The 12,172-nt window shown below is 38.1% G+C and overlaps 1 protein-coding gene across 1 annotated transcript in view; it reads left to right on the top strand.

Moving 5' to 3' along the window:
- The window catches only part of LOC136838134 (zinc finger protein 91-like), a 265,765-nt gene that overhangs the window by 183,631 nt on the left and 69,962 nt on the right, over positions 1 to 12,172 (top strand). The window contains 1 exon segment of the mRNA XM_067102988.1: positions 11,663 to 11,800. Within this exon segment, the coding sequence (XP_066959089.1) occupies positions 11,663 to 11,800 (138 nt within the window).

A 12,172-nucleotide genomic window follows, 5' to 3' on the forward strand; every position in this document is an offset into this window, starting at 1 on the left:
CTATCTTATATTATTGGTTGAAACGACTTTTAAATAAGTATTGCTCCATATTTACTGAAAATGCTGATTGATGCAATGATATTAAGTACAGTTCTTGAAAGGATATTTACTCTATCACGTATTGTAAATTGAGTTCTTACTCTGAATGTGAACAATGTATAGAAACAAGATGACACAGGCCCAGTTCTCTAAGGTATGTAAATCAATCCTTGAGTCCTGGCAAAAGTGAGAGAGAGACGCAAGACCACAATTGGCATTACCTGTGAAGGCTAAAAAGAAAGATTACTCTTCAAATTTGCCTAAATTAATAACGAGAGCTTTTGAACTTGCAGAGTAAAGAGAGAGAGAGAGACTTACAGATATAATGTACTGTAGTTTTTAAGTGGTTACAACTGAATGAGCAGCAAACAAGATCTAAATGCAATGCCTAATCGTTTTGTTGTCTTTGGCGTATATGGGTATGTAGTAACTGTTGCCCCAATGCATTCTAATTTAACAGTTGGGACTGAATGAAAAGTGAACAAGAACTAAAGCAGTAGGTAGTCTTTTGTTTGTGTTGTATGGACAGACAATACCTTTAAGTACTTTGCTATGCAATTAAATTTACATTGTACAAAGTTCAGTTGATTTGTTGGTTACATGTAAATTACTCAATTTTTCATTTTTATAATTTCTTTAATGTTAAGTACTGTATTTATTGCCAATTATCATTTTTATAATTTTATCTTGTGTATGTAGATTATGTGTATTGTAATTTTTAGCGTTTTATCTCGTGTATCCATATTGTGTAAGTTGAAATAAAGAATACAGTGTTGTTGTTATTATTATTATTATTATTATTATTATTATTATTATTATTATTACTATTATTATTATTATTATTATTATTATTATTATTATTATTATTATTATTATTATTAATAAGATCTGACTTAAGGAGTATTCGACTTATGTTGCTGCCTCAGGAAAGGATCTCTGTTGTAACTTGGGGACTGCCTCTATTGCTTCTTATGTTTCTCGTGTAGTATCAAATACTATTTGAATCACCTCACATCATGGGATAAACTGACATGCTCCTATTTTTTTGTAACAAACCAATTGTAATTTTGTACACTTATTTTTGTACACTCTCGCCACAATTGGCCCAACAATAAACCCTACATTTTTGGAACTAACTTTTTTTACCATTTGAGGTAAATATTGAATTAGTAGTATCAGTATATGGTGTACTGCTATTTACTTACAACAGCTACCATTAAAGTGACTTTGTACTGAATAAAAACAAACAGATTTTCCCATAACCTGAGAAATAATCGTCTTCTTCAAGAGCTTTTCCTACAAAGGAATAAAACTGTACATTTTTCAAAACAGGAATTCTGTTGTCATCTAAAGGATGGACTCAAATTTGTGTTTTTCCTAACATACAAACCTGAAGTTCTGTACTCAGGGATTTAGCCTGCAGACGTGAGCTGGAACGGCTGTTAAGCTTTCAGACACGGTCAGTAACTACCGATGGTGGTGGGGGGAAGCCCTGCCCACTCATCAGGGCATAAGCATCACCCTTTCAGGCCCCGGTACTTGCATAAAAAGGGTGCCCCTCCCACACTCTCCCTCTCCCCCTGGGAGCCTCACACCACCACCTCCATCCCAGGCCTCACACAATTCAAGTGTCCATCCACAGGCTTCAGTGAAATATTAGGAATATATCAATTCAATTAGTTTGTATGAATTCACTGCAAGAGTATGTGGTAGTACCCAAAATATAGTCAATCATCAGTTAATAAAATTGAAAAAAATAAATAATAGCAATGTTAGGGGAGCATGGCCCCCTTGAGCATCCTTTGTCCTTTGATTTTGTTTATTCTCTAAAAAGAAAAGTTGAAATAAATAAGCTGCTGTCACGGGCCCCGGGAAAGTAGTACCCTCCCCCCTTCCCCCAATGCTTGGGTCCTGCCTTGTCAGTCTGTACTCCACTTAGCCTTTTGGCCCAGGTACCAGAATGAGGGGTGGCTGAGGTGGGCTGTAAATGTAAAGACCTTCAAACCTTCCTTTGGCCTAAACTCTATAATCCATTCAATTCTCTCTCTCTCTCTCTCTCTCTCTCTCTCTCTCTCTCTCTCTCTCTCCCTCTCTCTCTCTCTCTCTCTCTCTCTCTGTCAGTGCAGGAGTAATATCCACCAGCAATTTCAGACACTGTTGCAACAGTATAGACCTCTTAATCACCTGTATAGGACCTATAGCTTGCTCTACAAATTACAGGCAGATTTAGGAACAAGAGCCTGTGCTATCATGAGGCCAGATTAACCTGCAAATACAGTGCTATACAGTGTTAGATAGTTTTCACATTTTATCCTGTACAATAAGTGGCCAAAATATCTCTTGACGCAGTAAGCAAAAATTGCAAAGTCAGGTAAGAGTGATGTGTACAAAGGCAGAGGTCTGTCTGTGTCCTTTAATGCTTCTAAGGACTTTAATTAACCAAGATTTCATATTATAACATATATACTGAACACTCATTTGTCTGCAAGACGGTTTATTAACTAAGACTAATTACCACAAAGGCTGCACAGTGATTGAGGGATGACTGTGCTGCACCAAAAAGGTTGGCAGACAAACACCAGTAGTGTGCAGCTGAGACACCTACCCCATCGAGCAATTGCATGAGCAGCGCCTTAGAGTCAACAGCCTATCATACACAAGAAGTCTGTGCCTCAGCAATGTCGAACAAAAAGAGCTCAGTGGAACAAAAGCAATAATGCACAGGTGAAATGGCTCAACCATATTCTTTCTGCTCATAACTTACTTGATAATCAAGAAAATAGAAAGTACAACGAGAGGCCTCAGGAATGAAGTTATAAGGACAGTGGCACTATTATTGTATATGCAGACGATGGAGTAATCCCAGGACGTGACACCCTTTGTAGAGATAACAAAAGCAGCACAAACACTTCTGGAAATAGCAAGCGAATGTGGCCTCAATATAACAAAGACAAAGCAATATATTAATATTCAGTGATTGGTATGGCATTGATGATGTAGAATATATGCAGCACACAGAAGGAACAGAAATATTAAGAAGCAGAGAAGGTGCTACCTGGGTGTGACGACCAGCAGCATGAGAGACAAAAGAAGCCTCAGAGGACAGAAGACAAAAAGGGACCAAATCAAAGCAGAGCAGAGAAGAGCAAATATGGCCGATGCAGTCATCAGCAAAAGCTGCAGCAGGTGAAGACAGGAAAACTGTATTGGAAAGGATTAGTGATGATGCCATCCTTCATGTACGCTGTGGAAGTCATGAAACTTTAACACAAGAAACCGTAAACGAACTACAAAAAGCAGACAATCAAGCATATAGAACAATCCTGACAGCACCAAGTTACACAGCAAGTTGTGCGTTAAGATCAGAAATAGGGGCCTCTTCCTTCCTTCCTTCCTTCCTTCCTTCCTTCCTTCCTTCCTTCCTTCCTTCCTTCCTTCCTTCCTTCCTGCCACTCAAGAGATGTGGAGAACAGACTATTCTATCCAAAACACACACTTGAGAGTGGTGGAAACAGGCTCCTGCAGGAGTAACCAGGGATCAGTATGAAAACAAGAAGCCCCCTTGGGTCCTGCAAGTGAAAGAGAGACTATATGAAACAACTGAACATAAACTTTAGTAAAACTGAATCGCTTGAAGGTAAATAAGCAGCTAAAAGAAACAATCAATAACTTGGACAGGAAAGAATGGGAGAGAAATGAATGACAAGACAACATGAAGAATCTACAGAAGATATAAAGGAAACACGAGAGAAGAAACCTGGTATGATAACACTGGGAGAACAGTGCTGACCAGTAGGGCTAGACGAGGCACACTAGGCAACTTAAAAGATAGGAATAGGATAAAAGGAAAGAAGATACAGAATGTCTTACTTATATATATATATATATATATATATATATATATATATATATATATATATATATATATATATATATATATATATATATATATAAAGATAAAATCCCACGAAGGAAACAGAAACACTGGAGTGCTGCGAGGCATTTTGACACTAGTCCTTTACTTAGCAGACTCTAGTGTCGAAAGGCCTCGCAGCACTCCAGTGTTTCCGTTTCCTTCGTGGATTTTATCTTTATTTATATATTCATCACGTTCCATATTTTCGTGATTCAGTTGTACACACACACACACATATATATATATATATATATATATATATATATATATATATATATATATATATATATATATATATATATATATTATATATATATATATATATATATATATATATATATATATATATATATATATATATATATATATATATATTATATATATATACATATACATATACATATATATATATATATATATATATATATATATATATATATATATATATATATATATATATATATATATATATATATATATATATATGAGATTAGAAAGATACAGTTTTGTGCAACAGCCATATCGGTAAAATAAAGAGAAATTGAAAGCTAATATACTCTTATTTAAAGACCTGCAGAAAGAGGAAACTGAAAATGGAAAAGAATTGATAAAAGAATTGTGGCTTTACAGAGACAAAAACTTAAACACACACACAAAAGAGAGGAATAAAACGAGCAAGGGAGAAGGAGCCGTTTCAAAGAAAAATCCCATCCACTAATACTAATACAACTTGACACGTACTGTAGAAAATAATTGCTTCGCCAAAAATGCTTCATTAATTGAATTTATAAGTAAAATAAATGAATTTTATATTAGAATAATGTAATATAATTATAATTATTGCATTTTTATAAACCCATAACGTTTAAAAACTCCATTATTAACCCAAACAGACTCAAATAGTCTTGGGTGGAAAGTGGCCGAGTAACGTAAACAAAACAAACCGTAGTTTCGTGTGTTACTGAATACGAAGAATCGACCACAAATCAATCAATTTCAACAGGAAATATTGACCGAATGGTTGAATTGAAGGTCAACTGATGTCAATCAACGTTCGATGTTAATTTTGTGAGTTAAAAATTTGGTTAAATTTGAGTTTTTGAGTTAATTGTGGTTGAATGAAGTGAGGCATTTCCCGTCTCTTGAAGGCGAAGGTGACGATGATCAGTCCTTTTTGAGCGTTATTTGATCCATTTATACCGATGTTTCCGTTATTTAAATCTTATTTAAATAACGCCGAAGGTCAGCCGAGGCCATTCAGTGATTGAAGTTCATTTTGAGTAAAGAAAATTTGGCTAAATTCGAGATTTTGAGTTAAATATGGTTAGAAAAAGGTTACGATGGCCAACGTGATGTAGGCGTTATTTAAGCCTGATGTAATTGATTGGAACTGTTATTTAGGTTATTATAATTGTGTATTGGCTTTGAAGTCGCTGCCTGAGGGTCGCTTTTGCTTTGGGATTGGTTGTTGCAATGGTATGTAAAGCATAACCCGGCCTCTGTAAGGCTAGACTGGGTCAGGCTAGGTAGGAGTCAGTATTAGCTTTATTATTTTATGAAACTGGTTTTATTGAAGTTTCTGGGTTTCATTTTGACCCATTTGCTTTTCAGCTTCCTCTGGTTAAGCAAATGGAGGCCCACCCAGGTCTCTTGGGCTCAGAGCCAGGTTAGGTTAGGCCAGGAGTCATTATTACTGTTTGTTTCATTGAGCTGTTTAATTGAAGTTTCTGATTTCGATTTGGACCAATTTTCTTTTCAGCTTCTTTTTCAAGGTGAATTTGGGCCTACCTGGGCCTGTAAGGGTAGGCTAGGCTTGAGAGCATAGGAGAGGCTGTGGCATTTGAAGACTGGTTGTCATAAAAATGGCTCCTATTCAGAATGAAGGTAGAATTGAAGACTACAGTCAACCCCCCGGATTCACGTTCTCATGATTCGCGGACTCACGTATTCACGGATTTCTCTTTGGAACGTATCTACCCATTATATGCGGAAAATTCGCCCATTTGTGGTATTTTTCACTGAGAAATATTCACTAAATACTGTATTTTCATCTCATTTTCATGACAAAATGCACTTTTTGTGGTAAAACTATTAAAATACTCGGATAATGCTCGAGTTACGATAATTCACTTTACGATAATTCGATTTTGCAAAGGAGTAAGCAATTAATACTGATAGACAATATTATTTATAAAATATTTTTAAATTTCGCGCAGCCGCAGGCAGCAGCGCAATCAGGCAGTGAGTGAGAGAGACCAAATTACAATAGACCACTTTTCCTCCATCTCTTTACCCCATCTTCTAGTTAAAAAAGTAAAAGAATGATAAAAGAATTGTCAGTAACGTTATACTCTTGCGTAAATGCATACAGCCATAAACAACCGACCAAGAAACTGTTGTTTTGCTTACAACCAAATCGGATAACAACAGCCGTTTACCTGGTGTTTCAACCATCGTACGGTAATACACAATTACCATAGGTTATGGCACAAATGACGTTTAGTAGAACAGGGCTGATATATTTTTACATTATACCCTTATTCGATATGATAAAAGATCGTCAAGGAAATATACTGCTAAATTTAAGCTGCAAGTTGTAGCTGAAGCTGAGAAAACAATGTTCAAGCTGCTAATTTCTATACTGTAAATTATCGTGCATTGGCAACCTGGATGAAACTCGATCGTAATTAAAATTGGAGAGCAGGTTTTTTCATCAAAGCTACTGGGCATGAAAGAACACATTACTGTTATTTTTGCGCCGATAAACGATAAATACGTGAAGCTCGTATTATGATGGAATCAAGTGAAAATAGCGAACAGAAGCTTGAATTTTTTTTACACAAAACATACGTCCCTAAACAGCCATCATCATCTATTAATGAAAAAACAGATAAATTAATTTCACAATGAGATGTATTTTAGTTATATTTCGACTTGAAAACCCTTCGTATAACGAAAAATAACCTTGCCCCATATAAATAAAGTATCTAGAGATTCATTTATGCTAACTGGAAGCAAGAAATGCGCTCTGAACTGAATTAAATACAGCGAAACAAACACCACATCAACGATTTCCAAACCAAAACATTGACCGCTATGACCGCAATTTATAATACAAAAGCAATATAAGAATATAAAATTAGTATTGGATACAGTGAATTAAGGCTTAACATTTTAAAAGATGCATATTCGTTATGTTGACGTTTGTATAATGCGATATGTGAATATAGAGTACAGTATAAAGTAGGATACGCTACCATATATATATGTACAGTGTACCATAGTGTAGGCTAAGCTAAGTCTTGTTATTCCAGTTCCCTTTGCAGTGAATTATCATAAGTCACTTTGCATGAACCTCCAGAATTAGCTGATATTAACACTTACTATACCGTGTATGTATAGAGTATACTTTATAGTGTAGGCTAGGCTACCATATGTAGTATGTATACATGGTACCGAATACCCTAATGTAGGCTAGGCTTTGTTTGAGATATGCTTTTGTTTTGTATTCCTTATGTTTTTTCCAACAAACCATGGTTTTTTTTGGAACCTAACCCCATCGTAAGTAGGATAATACCTGTATAAGAATTTTTAGTTTGTTTTGTGTGTGTTTGAACTGTCAAAATAGGCAGTTCTCAGTGTTTTTAGAAGGGTTCTAAGTATTTGCGGGTTTTAGCTATTCTCGGGGGGCTGTGGTACACATCCCCCGTGAATACAGGGGGTGTACTGTATACACTAATATACACAAAACAAGGAGAAAAGGAAAGTTGAAAGGCAGTCGGGCAGAGAGTGCAGCAGATGTCTTGACTTGATGGCAGCTGAAAGCAAAGTGGAGTGCAGAGTGTGGAGTGGGGCAGGGCTTCCCCTACCGTCGGTAGCTAACGACCTTGTTTGAAAGTTAACGGCCGTTCCAGCTAGCGTCGCAAGCAAAATCCTCTGTAAAGAGCAAAGGTTTGTATTTGTGTAGGAACAAGTTCACTTTCTCCAGGAAATGTCAACTCACAGTTCATAAGAGAAGTCGTACTGGAGAGAAGGCTTGCACATGAATGGCTTCTCTCCAGTATGCATTCTCCTGTGATTTGTAAGACCACTTGTAAAGAATAATGCTGCCCACATTTCTTGCACATGAGTGCCTTCTCTCCTGTATAGATGGTGTGAATTGGCATTAGTAATGATTTGGATGACTTCTGGCTTATTTTCTCTTTTACGGTATTGTGCTTGTTTTCTGTTCATGCATTATGTCATCTACAACAAGTGGAGGTGAAAGCATTAGGCTCTATAGGAAAGAGTTTGTGGAAACCGAATGTTTCGGTTGTGCGTGACCACGTAGCCTCTGTGTTAGCCTAGCTGTTGAGGCCGAGTGTGATTTTCTTCATGTGCAGATAATTAGGGATCTGATTCTTTTGTCTTCCAGTGTTGCTTCTCCTCCTCCTCTTCCTCCTCCATTAACCTACCAGGTAACCTTGGGTAATTCCTCCCTCACTCCTGCTCTGCTTCATTTTGCTCCCTATGTGGTTCTGGAGAAAAAAAAAATGATAGGTAACTGAGATATATTTATTGATTATGGTTTGAAATTTGACTATATAATAGGGTGAAGATTCTCCCCCCCTCACCCCAATAGTGATTGACCTTTTTCGTTTCCCTCTGCGAGAGAGGTAATGGAGCCCTAGTGTCTGCCTGTAGCCCACCCTCTGGACTGCCCTGGGTCTGTTGGTCTTCTTCTCCGACAGGGAACCATGGTGTGTCTCTCCGGACCAAAGTTTGTGCCCTTTGCCACCTCTCTCAGCTGTCTCTCTGGTTTGGGTTTGATGCATTCTCCGGGTGAGTTGTTTACAAGTTTGGCGCTTCTTATGTTCGCCAGTTCACCCGTAGTCCATTTTGGAAAGAGAGACAGTGATGTGTGTGAACTGGTAGAGTTACTTAGGGACAGACATATTACATCTGCCTCAGTAGTTTTGAGCTGCATGTCAATTCTCCAGTTATCATTTGGCAATGTCATGTAGTACATTCACTTACCTTCTGGCCCAGGTATCAGAATGAGGGAGGGTGGCTTGGGGTGGGCAGTATATGTAAAGACCTCAGGTTTGCATGTTAGGAAAAATACAAATTACTGTACTTTAAAATTTGTCATTTGTTCCTGCAAGAATACAAACCCTCCATCTTTACATATGGAAGATTGCAAATTTTTAAAGTAATTTGTATTTTTCCCAACTGCACAAACCTGAGGTTCTTTACATAAGGAATTACTTTCAACATTACACATATATATGCATTATACATACATACATACACACACACACACACACACACACACACACACACACACACACATATATATATATATATATATATATATATATATATATATATATATATATATATATATATATATATATATATATATATATATATATATATATATATATATATATTACTCTTGCAGTAATTGAGCTGTAGTGCTAAGAATGAAATGCCGAATTCAAAGGTATTTCTGCCTCACAAGCAGGTCAAAGTACCTTACCATTTAAAGGAGTCTTTGCTTCCTTGGTCCAAGAACTTGAAGCTTGCAAGCTGAACAGAGGGAGGTGAAAAAACTTATATCGTATGTACTGTACGTCCTAACCCAGCTCTAAGCAGCTTAAAAAATTGGAGATAGATGCAGCAGCATCCAAGAACCAGCACTGAAGGATACACTTCTCAGATTGCCTCTGTTGTTTAGATTAAGCCAGCAACATGTCAGCACTCTGCTTAGGTTGGTTGGGGTGTGCTGTAGTTTGGTTGGTTGGTAAGTGCTCACTCTACAAACAGTTCCAGTACAATACACTATTTGTGTATTCTACTTCCACGATAACACACCTTCCCACAATCAGTGTTAACTTCTTACTTGTTTAACAGGAACCCAGGTCAACGGATTCATCTTTGGCAAAAGGAAGTGAAACGGAACAATGTGAGCTAAGCACAGCTTAAATACTAAAAGAGAATCAACCAAATCGCAGTTGAAACCCCTAAAGTCTAAACAGGGGAACTGAGATGGAGTAAAACGGCAATGTATAGATGATGATGGTGAGGCAAAAAAATGCCAGAGAAGGTGACATACCATGAAACGTCAGCAAAGACGTCACAGAAAGCCAATAGTAAGTACCGGACGGCTGGGTGGGGAAGGTAGAGGGTTCTTGCAGGACGTCGCCATGTAAATGTGATGACCGCCATATCCGTCTGCACAATGCTTAAGAGGTGATTACCAAGAAACGACAGCTATTCTATCACCAGGCAAACTTACCCTAGATAAGTAAGCAGCGAAAGAGGAAGAGTTGCTATTACAAAAAGGAGTACTGTACAGTAAACCTCCCGTATTTTGCGGGGATGCATACTGCACACCCCTGCGAATAGCTAAAATCCGTGAATACTTAAAACCCCTCTAAAAACACTTACAACTGCCTATTTTGAGTGTTTAAACACAAAAAAAAACTCTAAAAATGCTTATACCTGCATATTTTAATAGTTTTATCACAAAAAGTGCATTTAGTCATGAAAATACAGTAATTAGTGAATATTTCTCAGAGAAAAATATCGCGAATGGGCGAATTTTCTGCAAATAATGTGCAGATACGTTCCACAGAGAAATCCACGAATAGGTGAGTCCGCGAATAGAGAGACCGTGAATATGGGGGGTTTACTGTAGTTGTCACAAGGGGATGAATACAAGGCGATAAAGGGGAAGACTGAGTAGGACAGGGGAGGGTTATCGTCCACTCGGAGGATGACACCAAGTGAGCAAATGATAACTGGAGAATTGACATGCAGCTCAGAACTACTGAGGCAGATGTAATATGTCTGTCCCTAAGTAACTCTACCAGTTCACACACATCACTATCTCTCTCTCCAAAATGGACTACGGGTGAACTGGCGAACATAAGCGCCAAACTTGCAAACAACTCACCCGGAGAATGCATCAAACCCAAACCAGAGAGACAGCTGAGAGAGGTGGCAAAGGGCACAGACCTTGGTCCTGAGACACGCCATGGTTCCCTGTCGGAGAAGAAGACCAACAGACCCAGGGCAGTCCAGAGGGTGGGCTACAGACAGACACTAAGGCTCCATTACTTCTCTCCCAGGGGGAAACGAAAAAGGTCAATCACTATTGGGGGTGGGGGGGGGAATCTTCACCCTATTATATAAAGTCAAAATTCAAACCATAATAAATGAATATATCTCAGTTACCTATCATTTTTTCTCCAGAACCACGTAGGGAGCAAAATGAGGCAGAGCAGGAGTGAGAGAGGAATTATCCTACGCTACCTGGTAGGCTAATGGAGGAGGAGGAGGAGAAGCAACACTGGAAGACAAAAGAAAATGATTGAGTAGACTTATGGTGTGCCCTAACAAAATTGTCTACACAAATTATCAGCCTCTATCATCTTCCGATACTTCGCAAAATTTTCACCCTCTCATCAGATCACTAATTATCTGCACATGAAGAAAATCACACTCGGGCCTCAACACCCAGGCTAACATATGGGCTATGTGGTCACGCACAACCGAAACATTTGGTTTCCACAAACTTTCCTATACAGCCTAATGCTTTCACCTCCGCTTGTTGTAGATGACATAATGCATGAACAGAAAACAAGCACAATACCGTAAAAGAGAAAATAAGCCAGAAGTCATCCAAATTGTTACTAATGCCAATTCACACCATCTACACAGGAGAGAAGGCATTCATGTGCAAGAAATGTGGGCAGCATTATTCTTTACAAGTGGTCTTACAAATCACAGGAGAATGCATACTGGAGAGAAGCCATTCATGTGCAAGCCTTCTCTCCAGTATGAATTCTCTTGTGAACTGTGAGTTGACATTTCCTGGAGAAAGTGAACTTGTTCCTACACAAATACAAACCTTTGCTCTTTACAGAGGAGTCTGCTTGCGACACTAGTTGGAACAGCCGTTACCTTTCAAACAAGGTCGTTAGCTACCAACAGTAGGCAGGAAGCCCTGCCCCACTCCACGCTCTGCTTTCAGCTGCCATCAAGTCAAGACATCTGCTGCGCTCTCTGCCCAACTGCCTTTCAACTTTCCTTTTCTTGTTGTTTTGTGTATATTACTGTCTACAGTACACACACCCTGTATTCGCGGGGGACGTGTACCACACACCCCCCCGAGAATAGCTAAAACCCATGAATACTTTGAACCCTTCTAAAAACACTTAGAGCTGCCTA

This window comes from Macrobrachium rosenbergii, unplaced genomic scaffold (assembly GCF_040412425.1).
Source record: "Macrobrachium rosenbergii isolate ZJJX-2024 unplaced genomic scaffold, ASM4041242v1 171, whole genome shotgun sequence".
NCBI classification, from domain to species: domain Eukaryota; kingdom Metazoa; phylum Arthropoda; class Malacostraca; order Decapoda; family Palaemonidae; genus Macrobrachium; species Macrobrachium rosenbergii.